Source organism: Leucoraja erinacea, chromosome 36 (genome assembly GCF_028641065.1).
Source record: "Leucoraja erinacea ecotype New England chromosome 36, Leri_hhj_1, whole genome shotgun sequence".
NCBI lineage: Eukaryota > Metazoa > Chordata > Chondrichthyes > Rajiformes > Rajidae > Leucoraja > Leucoraja erinaceus.
In genome coordinates, this window is record NC_073412.1 from 2,790,923 (window position 1) to 2,812,844 (window position 21,922).

At 46.4% G+C, this 21,922-nt stretch overlaps 1 protein-coding gene across 1 annotated transcript in view; it reads right to left on the reverse strand.

The window, feature by feature from the left end:
* celf6 (CUGBP Elav-like family member 6) overlaps nucleotides 1-21,922 on the reverse strand; it is a 325,625-nt gene that overhangs the window by 10,974 nt on the left and 292,729 nt on the right. Inside the window, 6 exon segments of the mRNA XM_055662935.1 lie at nucleotides 1,786-1,929; nucleotides 3,249-3,329; nucleotides 6,249-6,311; nucleotides 14,954-15,103; nucleotides 16,701-16,845; nucleotides 17,325-17,468. Coding sequence (XP_055518910.1) covers nucleotides 1,786-1,929; nucleotides 3,249-3,329; nucleotides 6,249-6,311; nucleotides 14,954-15,103; nucleotides 16,701-16,845; nucleotides 17,325-17,468 — 727 coding nt within the window.

The following is a 21,922-nucleotide window of genomic DNA, read 5'->3' on the forward strand; positions in this document are numbered from 1 at the left end:
AGTACGGTCACGGGCAGATTCATCGGTAATTTTCGGCCCCATTTCCGTAACCGGCTTCCATCTCCGCACCAAAGATCCCGTAGCGGAGCAACGATAACTAGTGCGGAGACGGAAGCCGGTTACGGAAACATCCTCGTAACAATAAAAGTTCTTTGGCAAAAATCTTCTCCTCGTTTTCAGAATTATAATTTATTGACACAAACTGTTCCCCCGCAACGTTGATTACACTGTAGGTCGGGTGGGGTGGGGTCCGGTTACTGAAATGGATGAAAAAAAGGCCCACGTTCCGCTCCGTTGCGTACTACACGTCAGCCCATTGCATTTAGCAGGAGTGGTCGATCTTGCTCCGCTATAGGATCTTTGGCCAGCACCTTCCGTGTCTGGGTTTCACTGTGGGGATCGGGGTTGTCAATAGGCTGGGGGTGAGTGAGTGTGAGTATTTGAGCCACCACCTTCAGGACAGAGCCAAGGCAATGGACCGACGGCACGCCATGTTGGTGAGCGCCTGTAACTCGGGGCCAGCGCTCTGGGCGGTGTCCTCGAAGGGGCTGGATCTATGTGAACAGGTGGTAGATGTGGCCCGCCATCCACTCACACACATGCCACCCGGCCCCTATGCAGAACAAGTTTGCCGACCCCGCTCTAAATTAATGCATCACTGCTGTTCACTTGCACCCTATCAGTAGCAGAGTTTAACACACTCCATGGACGAAGGCATTTCTCCTTCGTTAAGGTTCCTGAGTTGATTATCTTTGTCCGATGGTTTGCAATCACACTTTCCCCACAACTTCAAGCAGAAACTTAGTGGGCTGAAACATTGTCCTCTGATATCTTTGCTTAGTCTAACGTGCGATCATTGAATTTCGGACAATTCGGTTCCACTAAATCAGATTTAAAAGTGGAATTAATATCGGCTGTTCCCACACCTTGCATACCAAAGGATGTATTTTGATGTATTCCCTCTTTATTCAATCACTCACATATTTTGTACCGTTTCTCGCTCCTCAGCAGTGCCTCTTGCCCTGTGGACCTGTGCAAGGCTCAGACATTTTTGCTCCGACTTAATTTTAGACTGGAGAAATACAATGCGGAAACAGGCCCTTTGGCCCATCATGCTGACCAGTACACTAACCTACACACGCTAGGGATGATTTTACAACTCAATTAACCTACAAATCTGCACGTCTTTGGAGTGCGGGAGGAAACCGGAGCGCCCGGAGAAAACCCACGCAGGTCACGGTGGGGAGAAGGTTGAAACTCCATACAGACAAGCACCCGTGGTCAGGATCGAACTTGGCGCTGTGAGGCAGCAACTCTATCGCTGCGCCACTTCTCCTTCCTCGTTCAACACCTCACAAATGACAAGCTGTGCAGGCGCGCGGGGATCGCGTCTGACGCTAATTCAAATTAACACAAGCAGAACACAGGCAATAAAGACGCTGCAATTTCCTCACTGTGTCAGGCTGATCAACGAGGCCCAGCCTGCTCCGCCAGCCATGGCGCCCAAATGGACATTAATTAAAAAATAAATCACAATTAGATTTGCTTTCGAAGAGCTTGCTGCTTTCATATGAAACTGTTCGCTTAGAAATTATTCTTCATTAGCATTCAATGTGAGTCCTTCAACCTTCTGGTATTAGCGTCACTTGTGGAGCAGATATTGCTTCCGCAGAATCCGCCGATCTGTTCACGCCTTATTTATGATCAAACGCAATTAAAAACAACCCCCACCCCCCCAAACCCCAAGGTTTCTCCCCCCCAAAGTGAAGAAGGGGTTTCACTCACCAAAGCATTTACTTTGGTTTGTGGCGCGGTCAACAAAGACCTTGGCCGAGATGACGTTGCCAAATGGCATAAACATCTGCATGAGCTCGGCGTCTCCAAACTCCTGTGGCAGGTGGTAGATGAACAGGTTACATCCTTCTGGTCCTGAGGGCAAGAGAGAACGAGTGTCAGATATACAAGGCGTTTGACTGCCGAGACGCTCAGACGTAGAGTGCTGGCATCACGCTCCCTCCGTAAACATAGCACACTGTAAACAATGTAATACCAAGAAAAAAAATGATGTTCCGTTTAGTTTAGTTTAGAGATACAGCGCAGAAACAGGCCCTTCGGCCCATCGAGTCCGTGCCGACCAGCGATCTCCGCACACTAACACTATCCTACACCCACTAGGGACATTTTTTACAATTACCAAGGCATTTACCGTCAATGTATGTATATATACGCATATATCCATTATATAATATATATATATATATATAGATGAATATGTGGATATGTGTATACATACACACACTGATCTTTTTATATATTTATATAACTTAAAGTCTCATCTTGGCCACTTCCTGTCTGCGGGGATAGTGATTTTAGAAAAAACGCTACCATATATCGCTATGATTTGTGGCCATCTAACTCACAGTTCCAATTGTCCCTAGTGTGTGTAGGATAGTGTTAATGTGCGGGGATCGCAGGTCAGTGTGGGCTCAGAGGGCCGAAGGGCCTCTTTCAGCGCTGTATCTCTAAACTAAACTAAACTAAATATCTTGGTACACTGTCATAACATTTCTGACAATGTTTGCCTTTTCGAAACAAACAAAATGCCAAACAGTAAAGCTATTACACGTTGATTTGTCTTTTCCGAGACATGACTTGGAAAGAGAGATATCGTTTATCTGTTCAATTATCCGTGAAAACAGAAGCGGCGTGCAAGACGTGATGTATTTAAGAAGGAACTGCAGATGCTGGAAAATCGAAGGTAGACTGAAGTGCTGGAGAAACTCAGTTGGTGCAGCAGCATCTATGGAGCGAAGGAAATAGGCGACGTTTCGGGCTGAAGCCCTTGGAGAACTGGGAAGGGGGAAGTGATGGAGAGGGGAATAAAGCAAGGGCTATCTGAAGTTAGGGAAGTCAATGTTCGTACCGCTGGGGTGTAAGCTACCCAAGCAAAATATGAGGTGCTGCTCCTCCAATTTGCGCTGGGTCTCACTCAGACAATGGAGGAGGCTCTGGACAGAAAGGTCAGATTGGGAATGGGAGGAGGAGATGAAGTGCTGAGCCACCGGGAGATCAGGTTGGTTGAGGCGGACTGAGGGGAGGCGTTCAGCGAAACGATCGCTTGGTCTCGCCGATGTAGAGAAGTTGACACCTGGAACGGTGGATGCAGTAGATGAGGTTGGAGGAGGTGCAAGTATATATATATAGAGTGTGCTCTCAATGGGAATGGAGGCTGGCGTTTGATGTCTTACCTTCTCTCTGTTGCTGGGGGATGATGGGGGGTTGCTGTGGAAATGCCTGTCCAATGGGGGCATATGCTGCAGGGTAAGCTGCTACAAAGTGGCAAAAAGAGTAAGAAAAAGGGATAAAATCAGTCTCACAAACTGACCAACTCATCCAGCATTCAACACACTCATTGTCCACAAAACTATTGAACGCGTACAAAATATTGTCATTTGCTTCTTTAAGCATTAAAACTCCCTGTCCCACTGTACGAGTTCACTCCAAGAGCTCTCCCCGAGTTTTCCCCTGATTCGAACTCGGAGATTTACGGTAACGGCCGCTCGTCGCTACTCGGGGCTCTCGTGGACATTTTTCAACGTTTCGAGAAATCTTCACCAGTCTTCCCGAGCTGACCTGCCATTAGCGAGTCTTCCCGAGTACCTGCCGTTAGCGTTACGAGCCGCTAAGAGACGTCCCCGAGCTCCGACATATGTTCTCCGTGCTTACCACGAGTTTGATTTTTTTTTTTAACTCTTGGAATGAACTCGTATCATGGGACAGGGCTATAAGTTTATTGTTTAGGGATATAGTGTGGAAACAGGCCCTCTAGTCTTCCATGTTTCCACCCTGAGAAAAAGGTTCTGAGTCTCTACCATATCTAAGGCCAACTTAATTTTTATATGCTCTCTTCAGCCTCCAAAGCTCCAGAGAAGACCACACAAGTTTGGCCTACCTCGCTTTGTAGCTAATGCCCTCCAATCCAGCCAGCTTTCTGCTAAACACCTGTTGCACCTTCTCCAGAGTCTACACATCCTTCGTGTATAGGGGCAACCCGAACTGCACACAATACTATTCCTTGGAGCGCAGGAGGATGAGGGGTGATCTAATAGAGGTGGACAAAATCATGAGAGGAAAAGATCGGGTAGACGCACAGAGTCTCTTGCCCAGAGTAGGTGAATCGAGGACCAGAGGACATAGGTTTAAGGTGAAGGGGAAAAAGTTAATAGGAGTGGGCTTTTATGCTGGTGTGAAGATGCCTTACAATGCTCCAAGTTTGGCCGCACTTACCAAATTGAGTAATACGAATAGACCTTTTACTAAGCCAGTTCATAGGAATCTGAGGGGTGACTTTTTCACACAAAGGGTGGTGGGTGTATGGAACGAGCTGCCAGAGGAGGTAGTTGAGGCTGGGACTATCCCAACCTTTAAGAAACAGTTAGGGTAGACAAAAGTGCTGGAGAAACTCAGCGGGTGCAGCAGCATCTATGCAGCAGAGGAAATAGGCAACGTTTCGGGCCGAAACCCTTACGGGTTTCGACCCGAAACGTTGCCTATTTCCTTCAGAGTTTCGACCCGAAACATAAAAATGCTGGAGAAACTCAGCGGGTGCAGCAGCATCTATGGAGCGAAGGAAATAGGCAACGTTTCGGGCCGAAACCCTTCTTCAGACTTTAAGAAACAGTTAGACAGGTACATGGATGGGACAGGTTTGAAGGGATATGGACCAATCCAAACCTGGTCAGGTGGGACTAGTGTAGCTGGGACATGTTGGCCAGTGTGGGCAAGTTGGGCCGAAGGGTTTGTTTCCATGCTGTATCACTCTATGACTGAATGTGGCATTAATCAGGAATAGTAGGTGAAGCTTTGTGTTGATGCCATATCTTGCAACACTAATGGCAAAAGAGAGAATGGATCTCTCTCCCACAATAAGTGTTGAGGATCTATTAAAACTCAGCCAACTGAGATGCATCGATCTTTATATCACTTACGTTCTCAACTGGACAATCAGTGATTTAATGCAGTCTGACAGGACAGCCACTTACTGTTGTGTCCAGGCAGCTGCTATCATCCGATTACGTCAACTGTTTACTGTTCATCTATTTTCATTGGGGAATAAGAGATAGAGGGGACAACGTAATCACCTGCTGACGTATGAAGGCAGCGAGGCAGAAGGCATGAGGAAGTTAGGTAGAATTCCATCCAATGTCAAGGACTGGCTTAAGGGTTTGCAAGAGTGAAAGGTCTATTCTTGTTAAGGGCATGTCCCACTTACACGACCTAACTCACGACCTCTGCTGAGTTTGCCCTTGACTCATACTCGTAGCATGGTCGTCACGAGGTCGTAGCTAAGTCGTAGGTAGGTCGTGATGCTAGTCGTAGGAACTCGTGGCATCAAGTAGGTCGGGGCGTTTTTCTAGCCTGATGAAAAATGTCCACGAGTAAAAAAAGGTTGTGAATTCGATCATGAAAGTGGGACAGCCCCTTTACTCAATTTGGTAAGTATGGCCAAACTTAGAAGCCTACAGAGCATTGTAGGGCATTGTCACATTACTACAAAAGCACATTGATATCATAAGATCACTCTTTCATTTTTGGTTTAGTATTTGTTCCTTTAGTATTATTCTACCCCATTCAAAATTCCTGAATGGTCTCCATATTAATTTCAAATAATGGTCTTAGGGGCCCGTCACGCGGGCGCCATTTGCACGTCACGCGGGTGGCGGGCGAAGATTCCAAAATCCCGGGGCGTTGCGTGCGACCACGGTCTATGTCACCACGCACCATGCGTGCGTAATGCGTACCATACGCGCATCACGTGCGCGGCACAACGCGTGCATCGTGCATCGTGACGCGTAAATGATGACACGTAAATTACGCGCAAATGACGCCCAAGTGGGACAGGCCCTTTAGTTTAGTTTGGTTCATTTCAGTTCAGTTTAGTTCAACTTAGCGTAGTTTAGTTTAGTTTAGTTTAGATACAGCGTGGAAAGAGGCCCTTCGGCCCATCGAGTCCACGCTGCCCATTTATCACCCTTTCACACTAGTTCTACATTATCCACACAAACAAACAAACCTCCTCGCTAAGGTTCAGACATACAAATCCTTCAAAACCTGTCTGCTCCTCAAACTCCCCGTGAAGCTTTGGTATCAGTTCCCTGCGTGTAACACTGGACCCTTTTGTAAAACAGTGCAAAAGTCAACAGAATGGGTAGAAAGTGGGCCATAGTTACGTAAGCAATGTTAATGACCTGTGTAGTGCTGCATGCCCGTGTATGCTTGCTGGAGTGGGTCGGCCACCGTTGGACTTTGAGCTAGGGAAACAACAAAAGGAGACAGAGGAAGAAGAACATTAACTACGGCAGATTCATCACTGTAATATACATAGAAACATAGAAACATAGAAATTAGGTGCAGGAGTAGAGGCCATTTGGCCCTCGAGCCGCACCGCCATAATATGACGTGGCTGATCATAGAGTATCCCGTACCTGCCTTCTCTCCATACCCCCTGACCCTTTAGCCACAAGGGCACATCTAACTCCCTCTTAAATATAGCCAATGAACTCCTCAACTACCCTCTGTGGCAGAGAGTTCCAGAGATTCACCACTCTCTGTGTGAAAAAAAAAGTTGTTCTCATCTCGGTTTTAAAGGATTTCCCCCTTATCCTTAAGCTGTGACCCCTTGTCCTGGACTTCCCTAACATCGGGAACAATCTTCCTGCATCTAGCCTGTCCAACCCCTTAAGAATTTTGGAAGTTTCTATAAGATCCCCTCTCAATCTTCTAAATTCTAGAGAGTATAAACCAAGTCTATCCAGTCTTTCCTCATAAGACAGTCCTGACATCCCAGGAATCAGTCTGGTGAACCGTCTCTGCACTCCCTCTATGGCAATAATGTCCTTCCTCAGATTTGGAGACCAAAACTGTACGCAATACTCCAGAGTATAGTTATATACCAAAGCAGAATGGATGAAAATCTTCGATCCATCCAGCCATACAACGTGGAAACAGGCCCTGTGGCCCACAAGACAGACACAAGCCCGCTGGAGTAACTCCGTGGGACAGGCGGCATCTCTGGAGCGAAGGAATGGGCGACGTTTCGGGTCGAGATCCTTCTTGTTCCCTACAGTTTCAGTTTAGTTTATTGTCACGTGTGCCGGGGGACAGTGCTAAGCTTTTGTTGCGCGCTAACCAGTCAGCGGAAAGACAATGCATGATTACAATCGAGCCGTCCACAGTGTACAGATAATGGTATCAAGGTCAGTTTATTGTTGCGCGTACCAATTAAGGTACAGTGACATCTGAGTTAACGTATATGATAAGGAAGTTAAGCACACGGTGAGGCCAGCAAAGTCCGAACAAGGGTAGTCCAAGGGTCAACATTGAGGTAGATAGCACCTCCATTCAATATGATAGAGGCACGCCTTTGGCCCTCAATGTCTGCACCGAACATTATGTCACGACCAATTCTTATCTGCTTGGATATGATCCATATCCATGTGTCTATCTCTTAAATGCCTCCACCACCACCCTCTGTGCAAAAAAAACTTGTCCCCTGCACGTCTCATAGACTATGAGCTATAGACAATAGGTGCAGCAGTAGGCCATTCAGCCCTTTGAGCCAGCACCACCATTCACTGTGATCATGGCTGATCATCCACAATCAGTTCCTACCTTTCCCCCATATACCCCTTGACTCAGCTATCTTTAAGAGCTCTATCTAACTCTCTCTTGAAAGCATCCAGTGAATTGGCCTCCACTGCCTTCTGTGGCAGGGAATTCCACACAGATTCACAACTCTCTGGGTGAAAAAGTTTTTCCTCATCCCAGTCCTAAATGGCCGACCCCTTATTCTTAAACTGTGTGACCCCTGGTTCTGGACTCCTCCAACATCAGGAACATTTTTCCTGCATCAAGCCTGTCCAATCCCTTAAACATTGTATATGTTTCTATAAGATCTCCTCTCTACTTTCTCCACTCCAGTGAATACAAGCCCAGTCAACCCATTCTTTCATCATATGTGGGGTGAGAGATTGCAACCTTCACGTAGACTCATGGTTAAATAATATTTAAAACTCCCAATTCCCTAGGTAAATTGGGATCTCTAATGATCTAAATTCAGAAATAATACTCTGGAGGTTAGAGACAGATATAGCTAAAGCCCAAACCTATTATCTACCTACTATCTACCTCATTGGTGACCCTCGGACTTTCTTTGAGCAGACGTTACTAGCTTCAATTTGCACTGAACATTATTTCCTTATCATACATATAACATTCTTAAGGGATAGGACAGGCTAGATGCAGGAAAAATGTCCCCCATGTTGGGGGAGTCCAGAACCAGGGGTCACACACAGTTTAAGAATAAGGGGGACTGAGATGAGATGAAAAACCTCTTCACCCAGAGAGTTGTGAATCTGTGGAATTCTCTGCCACAGAAGGCAGTGGAGGCCAATTCACTGGATGTTTGCAAGGGAGAGTTAGATTTAGCTCTTGGGGCTAATGGGATACTGATTTTGGATGATCACCCATGATCTTATTGAAGTGTGGGAGGAAACCGAAGATCTCGGAGTAAACCCACGCAGGTTAGGTGGGAAATTCCATGTCAATTCCGTACAGACATGCCACCCGTTGTCGGGATCGAACCCAGTTTTCTGGCACTGTGAGACAGTAACTCTACCGCTGCTACCAAACTAGCACGTCTTAAGGAGGTGGGGTGGAAATCAGAACACTCAAAGCTGCCTGGACATCTGGGGAACGTGCACACTCCACATAGACAGGGTTGAACCTGAGACTCTGGCATTGCATTATTGGGTACTTTTAAAGTGGAGATTTATAGGTTCTTGGTTAGTACGGGTGTCAAATTAGGGGAGAAGGCAGGAGAATGGGGTTAGGAGGGAGAGATAGATCAGCCGTGATTAAAGACTTGGATAGAGTGGATGTAAAGAGGGTGTTTCCACTAGTGGGAGAGTCTAGGACTAGAGGTCACAGCCTCAGAATTAAAGGATGTTCCTTTAGGAAGGAGATGAGGAGGAATTTCTTTAGTCAGAGGGTGGTGAATCTGTGGACAGATGGCAGTGGAGGCCAAGTCAATGGATATATTTAAGGCAGAGATTGATAGACTCTTGATTAGTACGGGTGTCAAGGGTTATGGGGAGAAGGCAGGAGAATGGGGTTGAGAGGGAGAGATAGATCAGCCATTATTGAAAGGCAGAGTAGACTTTTCACCAGCTGAATAGCTTAATTCTGCTTCTATGACTTAGGAACTAATGGAATGGTGGAGCAGGCTCAATGGGCCGAATGGCCTAATTCTGCTCCCATGACTTGTGATCTTATTGCAAGATATCCAGGGTTATTTAATGACTGCCCTGTAAATATTTCCTACTGACCTATTTTTCCATTTCACACACATGCTTAATGCCCAGATGCCTTAGTTAGGCACACCTTGACTGCTTGCGAGGAGGGATGGACTCCAGATGCTGGTTTAAACCGAAGACAGATACAAAATGCTGGTCTAACTCAGCATCATGCAGCATCTCTGGAGAGAATGAATGGGTGACGTTTCGGGTCGAGACCCTTCAGGGGAAAGTGAAATGAGAGATATCGATGGTGATAGAACACAAATGAATGAAAGATAGGCAGAATAGTAACGATGATTTAGGAAACAGGCCATTGTTCGTTTTTATGCTGGGTGAGAACAAGAAGCTGGTGCGAATTGGGTGGGGAGGGATGGAGAGAGAGGGAATGCAGGGGTTACTTGAAGTTAGAGAAATCAATGTTCATACCACTGGGTTGTAAGCTGCCCAAGCGAAATATGAGATGCTGTTCCTCCAATTTGCGATTAGCCTCACTCTGACAATGGAGGAGACCTAGGACAAAAAGATCAGTGTGGGAATGGGAAGGAGAATTAAAGTGGAAGATCAGATAGCGTTTTATTTTGCACCATCTTTCACAAATAAACACCGGTACATTAGCTGTCTAAATAAGAAATGAACAAGTGGATTAAATACATAGATGACAGAATTAAGGGATAGGATGTTTGTATGCTTTAATTCGGAAAGGATAGGGACATCTTTGGACAGGGGATAGATAGATGATTGATTTGTAGACAACTTTAAGAAATAACTGGTTAAATAAAATAGCTAGGTGGGTGATGAGTAGATTGAAAAGCGGAAACGCTAGATAATATTGCAGAGTGTGGACAGATGTTCAGTTCAGATAGATAGATTAGCTTGGAAGGAAAAAATAGGTATATACAAAGGTTTGATTGAAAGATGCTATGTAGAATTACCTACACAGTCAATGGACAAATCATTAGACCAGTTGTCAGGCTGGATAAAAGGATGGATTGTCAAGGTAGATAAATAGATTACTTTGATAATTGGATGCATTACAGGACAGAACTGGGATAGATTTATTGATGTGCTGACAAATGGATGGATCGCTTGATTAAAATAGACTCCCGACGCAAAATAAATTTCTGCCCTCTGAGAGAGAAAAAAAATCTCTTCAAACAAGTAAAGAAAAATGATTTTGAGTTACTCAAAGGCTGTTCCATAAAGGTCGTGAAAAACAAAAGCGTGGCCAGATATTGACAGGGAAATTACTGTTATCAAGGCAGGACTGTGGAGAAATGCCAAGAAGGATTTCAATTATATCTCCTTTGATGACAAAAGCATTGGTCAGATTCGCTGAATTGATATGCCTGCAACTTAAAGGAACTCTGTAAATGTACTTCATAACTACTGGAGCAGATGCCAATAGACTATAGACAATAGATAATAGGTGCAGGAGTAGGCCATTTGGCCCATCGAGCCAGCACTGCCATTCAATGTGATCATGGTTGATCATCCCCAATCAGTACCCCGTTCCTGCCTTCGCCCCATATCCCCTGATTTCGCTATTTTTAAGAGCACTATCTAGCGCTCTCTTGGAAGCATCCAGAGAACCTGCCTCCACCGCCCTCTGAGGCAGAGAATTCCACAGACTCACAACTCTCTGGGAGAAAAAGTGTTTCCTTGTCATTTATTTTTTAGAAGAAAGTGGCAGTGTCAGTAGGTACAAATGATGAGCGGGTTTTTAACAAGGAATTCACTGCCTCTTGGTAGCGTTATAAGGTGCTGCATAATGTCTCTGTCCCACTTAGGAAACCTGAACGGAAACCTCTGGAGACTCTGTGCCCCACCCAAGGTTTCCGTGCGGTTCCCGGAGGTTCTTGTCAGTCTCCCTACCTGCTTCCACTACCTGCAACCTCCGGCAACCACCTGCAACCTCCGGCAACCACCTGCAACCTCCGGCAACCACCTGCAACCTCCGGCAACCACCTGCAACCTCCGGCAACCACCTGCAACCTCCGGCAACCACCTGCAACCTCCGGCAACCACCTGGCAACCACCTACAACCTCTGGCAACCACCTGCAACCTCCGGCAACCACCGCACGGAAATCTTGGGTGGGGGCGCAAAGTCTCCAGAGGTTTCCGTTCAGGTTTCCAAAGTGGGACAGGGGGCATTAGTTCCGCGTACATTGTGGCCACTTCCCATTGTCCCATATCAAGTTCGCAAGAGTCGGACGGAATTGCAGATGCTGCTTTAAACCGAAGATAGGCACAAAAAGCTGGAGTAATAAAAAGCCCCCGTCCCACTTAGGAGACCTAAACAGCAACATCTGGTGACCCTTGCCCGCCACCCAAAATTTCCATGAGGTCACCGGAGGTTTTGGTCACTCTCCCTAATGGTGGAAAGTGGTTCCCGTGTGGTTGAGGCTTCATCTAGGTTGCTGCTATTTTTTCATCGTGATTAAAACCGGCCTCGACTACAAATCGGTTGCCCTTTTAAACATCAAACATTTTTTTAGTGGCAGGTCTAGTCGAAGCCGGTTTGTCTTCATAGTTGAGGAAGGTTTTCAACATGTGTGTGGGAGGTGGTAGGAGGTTGCAGGTCACCTGGACATTGATTTTTTTTTTGAGGTCACCAGAGGTTGCTGTTTAGGTCTCCTAAGTGGGACTGGCCCTTAACTCAGCGGGACAGGCAGCATCTCTGGAGAGAAGGAATGGGTGACGTTTCGGTACCCGAAACGTCACCCATTCCTTCTCTCCAGAGATGCTGCCTGTCCCGCTGAGTTCTTTTTTGTGTGTCTAGCTTCAAGCCCACAGGTGGCCAACAGCTAAAAATGTCCTGTTTTCCTCTATCTCTCCCAACCACTGTCGATATCTCTCGTTTCCCTGTCCCCTGACTCTGCCGTTCCTTCCTACAAATGCTCATTGGTAATGACTGACCATAATTTGCTGAAAGCGATCTGTTTATTACCAAAAACCAGATCCGGTTATACCAACATAAACTCGCAATTACTTGTGCGTGAATAGATTCCACCTCGTTACGCCATTTTATAAATCCATTTGACTGATGGGCCCTGCCTTAATGAGGTACAATTGCGTGCTATTGCCACGGCATAGCGTTCAATTAAAAATAATTATAGAAGGGTTCAAAGTCATATTAGTTGGATTATAAAAGTGAACACATCTTATTAAACTGAGCCAAGCACAGATCGGTAACTTCACAGTGGCAAAGAAATTACGTGCAGGCTTGAAATAACGCGCAAAAATAGTTAATGAAGGATTGCAAAGCTGTTGCAAACGCATTGGTTGTGAGTGGGCTAAAGGGGCTGTCCCACTTGGAGATTTTTTCAGCAACAGAGAAGGCTAACTGAACTTTAGTGCCATCCCTCACAGTGGGAAACTTTGATTCCGCTGTCTGGGGATGTCTATGTTTAAGATTATCGTGTTCTATGCTCTTTTTTAATTCATATGACTGTAAGGTGGCCACACACTTCACTGGCACAAACTCAAGGGCAATAGATAGACCAAAGGGGAAGATTCAGAATGCAGAATAAAATTCACAAGCTCTTAAGTTCTAGGAGCAGAATTAGGCCATTCGGCCCATCGAGTCGACTCTATCATTCAATCACGGCTGATCTATCTCTCCCTCCTAACCCCATTCTCCTGCCTTCTCCCCATAACCCCTGACACCCGCACTAATCAGGAAAATTCTTAGCATTGTCTTTTGTACTGATCAACGTTATTCCCTTAACATAGAAACATAGAAAATAGGTGGAGGAGTAGGCCATTCGGCCCTTCGAGCCTGCACCGCCATTCAATATGATCATGGATGATCATCCAGATTCAGATTCAGACTCAGATTCAATTTAATTGTCATTGTCAGTGTACAGTACAGAGACCACGAAATGCATCCAACTCAGTATCCTATGTATCATGTATCCGAATACTGTAAACGGCTCGATTGTAATCGTGTATTGTCTTTCCGTTGAGTGGCTAGCACGCAACAAAGGCTTTTCACTGTACCTCGGTACACATGACAATAAACTAAACTAAACTGAAAGCGATAATGCTGAGAACTATATTTGACTTGAATTGGATCTATGGATGGTATGTATGTCTGATCTGCTTGGATCGCATGCAAAACACAATACTGCATGTGGTCTGCCATGGATTGTTGGCTGGTTGGGCTAGTGATACATGCCCGATGAGAGCCTCCACAATCATTCAAACAGGTAGGAAAGTCAACAGTTCTCGCAGGGACATGTACATCCTCTTGCATGATGTCCTGAGCTCTGGTGCTTGAAGAATCTGGTCGCTGAACCAGAAATACTAGCCGATGGATAGACACAAAATGCTGGAGAAACTCACACTTTGGGTCGAGACCCTTCTCCTCCCACTTCCTCCAAATCCAAGATGTAGCCATGGGCACCCATATGGGCCCCAGCTATTCCTGCCTCTTTGTAGGGTTTGTCGAACAATCCCTGTTCCAGGCGTACACTGGCCCTATCCTCTACTCTATCTCCTCCAAAGATGCTGCCTGTCCCTCTGAGTTACTCCAGCATTTTGTGTCTATCTTCGGTGTAAACCAGGATCTGCAGTTCCTTCCGACACACCAACTGGTGGATATCTCCTGTATATTGAGCAGTCCTGTCTCTCGCTCACCTGCTCTCCAATGCAAGTCAACCTTAGAATTTACCCAAAAGATATTGGAAAAAACTTTTTGTTCTTTTTCAGGAGCCAAAATAACTTGCACGGAGTCTCGATGCCTCTTGTCATCCTGTTTTGTCCTTTAGAAATTGGTAGCAATGCACTTATAAAGGAGGAAACTAGATGTAGCCAACAATGAGAAGCATAGGGTTACCATTCTGTCCTTTTAAACAGTGGAGTAGAGTCTACTTTCCCCCACCCACTCCAACACCCACCCAGTTTCATTAAGTGGATCAACACAAAATGTTGGAGTTATGGTCCTGTCCCATTGCACGAGGTAATTCAAGAGCTCTCCCGGGTTTAAAAAAAAAATCAAACTCGTGGTAAGCGCGGAGAATGTACGCTGTGGGTACGTCGGAGCTCGGGGACGTCTCTTAGCGGCTCGTAACGCTAACGGCAGGTACTCGGGAAACGCGGGAAGACTCGTGAAGATTTTTCAACAAGTTGGTAAATGTCCACGGGAGCCCCGAGTACCGACGAGCGGCCATTACCGTAAATCTCCGAATTCGAATCAGGGGAAACTCGGGAGAACTCTTGAATTAGCTCGTACAGTGGGGCAGGCCCTTTACTCAGCGGGACGGGGCAGCATCTCTGGAGAGAAGGAGCGGGTGACGTTTCGGGTCGAGAGGCTTCTTCAGACTGAGAGTCAGGGGAGAGGGAGGCACAGAGATAAGGAAGTGCAGGGTGTGAAAAGGAGACATCAAAAGAGAAGGAACATGTGGAATAGATCGGTGTTAGCGGAGGGGAAGCTGACAATGAGGCACACATAGATAAAATTTAGTTGGGGGCAGTCGGACTGGGGAGTTAATATTTCTTGCATATTTCATTAATATGCACTGTCCCTGTTTAACAAAAAAATAAAAAATTTGGATTAATTAAGAGAGTTAATTGGATATTTTTTCTTGGTGTATACCTGGATATGGATGGATGCCATTGGCGTAGATGGTATCTGATGTTGGTTGTCCATTGGTCTGTGGTGGCATAGCACTGAACCCATTGACTGTAATTGGCGTGGCTAGACTGGGTACAGCTGTGGCACTGATGCCAGGGGGAGTGCTGGTACCTGTGGTAGGAAACAGACAACAGATCATTGAAGAAAGTAGACTTCAGTAAGCACAAGCCCTGTTTCAGTTTTAGAGATACAAGATGGAAACACGGAAGACCTCATGGGTTTTCTCCAGGTGCTCCGGTTTCCTCCCACACTCCAGGTTTGTAGGTTAATTGGTTTTTGTAAATTGTTGGATGGAACTAGTGTAAGGGGTGATCGCCGGGCAGTGTGGACTCGGTGGGCCTGTTTCCTCGATGTATCTCTAAACTAAACCAAAGTTTGTAACAGGCAATTCTGTGAACCAACTCCGATGATCTCCACCCCCTTCGTAAAGATGGTGAGGTCCCACTGTGGCAACCTGTACATAGGGGCAGCACAAATCCATGGCCAGACCCAAGATCAGGTCCAGGGCAAGCCATCGTCAACATTGCTGCAGGGAGCTTTCAACACTGTTGCACTGCAGGAGAAAGGGCAACGTTGTTGGCTCCAACCTGCCCTCCGTTAGCGAACTGTACACTGCAAGGGCCAGGAAGCGAGTGGGCAAGATCATCTCAGACCCCTCTCACCCGGGCCACAAACTCTTTGAATCACTTCCCTCTGGAAGGCAACTCCGGACTGTCAAAGCTGCCACAGCCAGACATAAAAACAGCTTTTATCCACGAGTAGTTGCTCTACTCAACAACCAGAGGTCTGAAGCCTCCTTTTGCACTGGTATTCCATTTCATTCACGTTTAAACTTACTCCTCATCAAAAACAAAAGAACTCATCATCGACCCAAGACGCCAGCCATCCCCCAAAACTCCTGTGCTCATTGAAGGTGAATCCATCTCCATCACTGACACATTCAAACTCCTTGGAACCCACATCAGCAACAACCTCAAATAGAGGACAAACGCAGACCACATCTATGGAAAAGCCCAGCAAAGACTTTCCCATCTCCGACAGCTCAGGAAGTTCAGAGCAAGGTCTCATCTCATGCTCCGCTTCTATACAGCCATCATCGAAAGCATCCTCACTTCATCCATCACAGTCTGGTTCGGCAGCCTCGACTCACTCTCCCGGAAGAAATTACAGCGCATCATCAACAAAGCATCTAAAATTATTGGCTTACCCCTACCATCCCTTGAATCACTTTATCACAAACGGACACTACACAGAGCCCGCAAGATCATCTCTGATCCTACTCACCCTGCACACTATGCTCTGGGAGGCGCTACAGGACAATTGCCTCCAAAACAAACCGCTTCAAAAACAGTTTCATTCCCACTGCAATTAACATTTTAAACTCTGTACGGTGAGGAATAAGAATAAGCATGGCCCTTATGTATTATGTGATGCGTCTGTTTGTATGTATATCTATGCTATATGTTTAATGTTGATGAAATGTTGGAACCTGTACTGGCTGTGTGGTCATTAAAATACAATACAATACAATACAAGAAACTGTAATGTTTTATTGTTAATGTTTAATGTTTTATGTTTCAATCTTAATTGTTATTGCATGTCGCGTTGTTACTTGCGGGCGGAGCACCAAAGCAAATTCCTTGTATGTGAATACTTGCCCGATAAACTTATTCATTCATTCAAGGTTGGTGAAGGGTGGGAGACGTACCTGAGGAAGGCGTCATTGGCGTTGCCACCAGCCCGTTCACGTTGAACGCTGCCATCTGCTGCATCTGCGCTGCAGCTATAGCGGCCATTGGGTTCAGGTAGGTGCCCTGTGCTGCTGCCATTAATGCCGCCTGCTGCTGCATCAGCTGGAAGAGAGAATGAAGGCTGAGACTCGCTGGACGGGGAGGTAGCATGGCGGCGATAGGCACAAAAAGCTGCAATGATGGGCGTGTCCCACTTAGGCGACTCTTTCGGTATTAACGGAATTCACCTACGACACCTAGAGCCAACCTACGACATCGAAAATTGTCGCCACTGTCGGCAAATATTTTTCGACGTGCCTCGACTCAAAACGTTCCTATTCCTTCGCCTTTTCCAGCATCTGCAGTTCTTTCTTAAGCATACCTCCTCTGGCCACTCGTTCCATACAACCGCCACCCTCTGTGTGAATAGTGTGTTACCCCTCAGATGTTTGAGTGATCGGAACGTTAGATAATGGGCGATCGATGGGCGGGCTGGACTGGACTGGGTGGGCCGAAGGGCCTGTCTCCAAGCTGCCTCCTTAGGGCCAAGCGATGGAGTGTAGTGAGTGGGATTGCGGGTGGCGCTGGGCCCGGTTACATACCGCCTGCGTGTAAGCTCCGTACGCGCCAAACTGGATCGCCATTGGGTTGAAGATGCCCAGTTGCCCTGCCATCTGGTGCATTCGCCGAAGAGTGCGTTCCTTATCGGTGTCGGCAAATTTCACCACCAGACTCGACGATGCTCCCTGGAGGAAGGAAGAGGAATATTCAGCGCAAGACCAAGCTCTTGGGCGGGCAGTCATAAGGTCATACTGTACGTGATAGGACTCGAACTAGGCCATTCGGCCCATCAAATTTGCTCCGTACTAATCAAGAATTTATCAATCTCTGCCTTAAAAATATCCACTGACTTGGCCTCCACAGCCTTCAGTGGCAAAGAATTCCACAGATTCACCACCCTCTGACTAAAATAAATATCTCCTAATCTCCTTCCTAAAGGAACAGCCTTTAATTCTGAGGCTGTGACCTCTAGTCCTAGATTCTCCCACTAGTGGAAACATCATCTCCACATCCACTCTATCCGAGCCTTTCACTATTCTGTAAGTTTCAATGAGGTCCTAAACTCCAGCGAGTACAGGCCCAGTGCTGACAAACGCTCATCATATGTTAACCCACTCATTCCTGGGATCATTCATGTAAACCTCCTCCTTCTCCAGGGCAAGCACATCCTTCTTCAGATATGGTGCCCAAAATTGCTCACAATATTCCAAATGTGGCCTGACCAGTGGCCTACAGATCCTCAGCATTAATTACATCGCAGTTTTTGTCTACAAGCCCGTCTCGAAATAAATGCTATATCACAAAATGTAGGTCCTACATCACTAGACTAACCATTCGTTCCAAAAGTACACCTGGAGTATTGTGTGCAGTTTTGGTCCACTAATTTGAGGAAGGACATTCTTACTATTGAGGGAGTGCAGCGTAGGTTTACAAGGTTAATTCCCGGGATGGCGGGACTGTTATATGCTGAGAGAATGGAGCAGCTGGGCTTGTACACTCTGGAATTTAGAAGGATGAGAGGGCATCTCATTGAAACGTATAAGATTGTTAAGGGTTTGGACACGCTAGACGCAGGAAACATGTTCCCGATGTTGGGGGAGTCCAGAACCAGGGGCCACACAGTTTAAGAATAAGGAGTAAGCCATTTAGAACAGAGATGAGGAAACACTTTTTCTCACAGAGAGTGGAATTCTCTGCCTCAGAGGGCGGTGGAGGCAAGTTCTCTGGATGCTTTCAAGAGAGAGCTAGATAGGGCTCTTAAAGATAGTGGAGTCAGGGGATATGGGGAGAAGGCAGGAACGGGGTACTGATTGGGGATGATCACATTGAATGGCGGTGCTGGCTCGAAGGGCCGAATGGCCTACTCCTGCACCTATTGTCTATTGCGTATATCATTGGCTTGGGATGCCTGGTTTTACGAATTGAATTGAATTGAGTTGAATACTTTAATTTGTTTGTGGACCTTGCCAAGGTATGCAAATAGACACCACATAAAGGGCATATACAAAGTTACAAATCCACCACCCACCCCATGCCAGTTCCCCCTTCGTTCTTCCCCCCTCCCTCCCTCATGGCACCTCTCCCCACGCCGGGTCCACTAAGAAAGGTGCCACATAAATGCAAACCTCTCTTCCACTCATCCAGCCTCACCGGCTCACCAACAATTTCACTGGCAACCTGTTTTTTTTTTTTTTTAATGCTTCGTTAGATGTTCATTTTCCAAGTGAAACGACGCCAACAATAATAGTTTGAAAAAATTGCTTCCCTGGGAAAAACCCCCCCACATTTTTGACTCCAGCTACTGTCCAAAGTGAAACTGTGTGAGTTGTTCAGATTCAGATTCAGATTCAATTTTAATTGTCATTGTCAGTGTACAGTACAGAGACAACGGAATGCATTTAGCATCTCCCTTGAAGAACGACATAGCAAACAAACCAATTGTTGCATCCTGCAGCCAGCAAAGATGGCATATCAATAAAAATCAATTCCTTAGTTCCCTCCACAGCGGATCACTGGTCGGTGCACACTCAATGGGCCGAAGGGCCTGTTTCCGCGCTGTATCTCTAAACTAAACAAGGAGGAAGATGAGAGTACTTTATAGCCTTCCACCACAGTGAGGAAGGTACACAAAAAAGCTGGAGAAACTCAGCGGGTGCAGCAGCATCTATGGAGCGATGGAAATAGGCAACGTTTCGGGCCGAAACCCTGATGGAAATAGGCAACGTTTCGGGCTGAAACCCTGAAGGAAATAGGCAACGTTTCGGGCCGAAACCCGGAAGGAAATAGGCGACGTTTTGGGCCGAAACCCTGAAGGAAATAGGCAACGTTTCGGGACGAAACCCTGATGGAAATAGGCAACGTTTCGGGCAGGGAAATAGGCCATTCGGCCCCCTTCGAGCCGTGCACCGCCATTCAATATGATCATGGCTGATCATCCAACTCAGTATCCCGTACCTGCCTTTTCTCCAAACCCCTGGATCCCCTTTTTGCCAACCCTGGGAACATCTAATTCCCTCTTAGGAAATAGCCAACGTGAACTGGCCTCAACTACCCTCTGTGGCAGAGAACGTTTCGGGAGATTCCCCACTTCAAACCCTGAAGGAAATAGGCAACGTTTCGGGACGAAATCCTGATGGAAATAGGCAACGTTTCGGGCCGAAACCCTTCCGGGTTTCGGCCCGAAACGTTACCTATTTCCGTCGCTCCATAGATGCTGCTGCACCCGCTGAGTTTCTCCAGCATTTTTGTCTACCTTCGATTTTCCAGCATCTGCAGTTCCTTCTTAAACATCGCAGTGGGAACCTTGATTCCGCCATGGGTGGATGTTTATGTTAAACCCTGTCGCGTGTACTGTGTTCTTTTTATTCATATGGCTGTACGGTGACTCAAATCCCATTCTACCAATTGGTGCATGTGACAATAAGTGTAGCTGGAGAATGGCATTATTCTGAGCTGCCTGAATTCAGATCTAATTCTGTCTGAGAGTTCACTCAGTGTACAACTTACTGGGTCATTCTGAAGAAGTAAAGTAATAATCGTCTTTGACTCGGTAGCTTCAGTAGATTTTAATTCTTATCCAAGTCTTAAGAATACCAGGCAACGCTGCGATGTTTTACACAAATATAGTTAGACATTGGTTGAATTTTCTCAGACACAAAAAGCTTGAGTAACTCAGCGGGACAGGCAGCATCTCTGGAGAGAAGGAATGGGTGATGTTATTGCCATAGAGGGAGTGCAGAGAAGGTTCACCAGACTGATTCCTGGGATGTCAGGACTGTCTTATGAAGAAAGACTGGATAGACTTGGTTTATACTCTCTAGAATTTAGGAGATTGAGAGGGGATCTTATAGAAACTTACAAAATGCAAGGGGTTGGAAGATAGATGCTTGTTCCCGATGTTGGGGAAGTCCAGGACAAGGGGTCACAGCTTAAGGATAAGGGGGAAATCCTTTAAAACCGATATGAGAAGAACTTTTTTCACACAGAGTGTGGTGAATCTCTGGAACGCTCTGCCGCAGAGGGTAGTTGAGGTCAGTTCATTGGCTATATTTAAGAGGGAGTTAGATGTGGCCCTTGTGGCTAAGGGTATCAGGGGGTATGGAGAGAAGGCAGGGATGGGATACTGAGTTGGATGATCAGCCATGATCATATTGAATGGCGGTGCAGGCTCGAAGGGCCGAATGGCCTCTACTCCTGCACCTAATTTCTATGTTTCTATGTTTCTGGTCTTCAGACCCGAAAATGTTTCGATCTGAAGCATCAACTATTTATTTCCTCCAGAGATGTTGTCTGACAGACTGAGTTACTCCAGCTTTTTGTGTCTATGTTTGGTTTAAGCCAGCATCTGCAGTTTCTTCCCTTTTTTGGCCTGGAGTTGTCATTGGCTTGGCCGGTCGAACTCTAACCTGTGAATCGAGAAGCTGAGATGACAAGATATATTTCGCCTATTAGAGATTTTTGGTCAGAGATACAGCGGGGAAACAGGCCATTCGGCCCACCGAGCCCTCATCGACCAGCGATCCCCGCACACATTAACACCAGCCTACACACACTAGGGCCAATTTATACATACACCAACCTACATACCTATGTAAGAAGGGGTGTGGAGTTAACCAAAGATCTCGGAGAAAATGCATGCAGTTACGGGGAGAACGTACAAACTCCGTACAGACAGCACGCGTAGTCGGGATCGAACCCGGTTCTCCGGTGCTGCAAGGGCTGTCCCACTGCGGCAACCTAATTGGCGAGTTTAGAAGAGTTTAGGAAAGTTTGAAAAAGTGTCATGTTGAAGACCTCCTTCAACTATGTTGAAGACCAGCTACAACTAACTTCGGGAAAATTGGACACCGAATAGTGGAGAGTGAAGATGGACTCCTTCGATCTCCTTCGACTATGTTGAAGACTATCTACGACTACCTTCGACTAACCTCGACTACCTACGACTAAGATGCCGACGACCCTACTTCGACTAAACCTACGAGTAAAAAAAGTATCGATTTTTTCCATGGCGACCTTTTTTTACTTGCGGGCATTTTGCTGAGGCCTCGAGTACGCGGGGACTACTCTCGAGCATGAAGGAGAGTTACAAAGACCTCCTAGGACCTCGTGTCGAGTATGAGTCGAGGGCAAACTCTTCTGA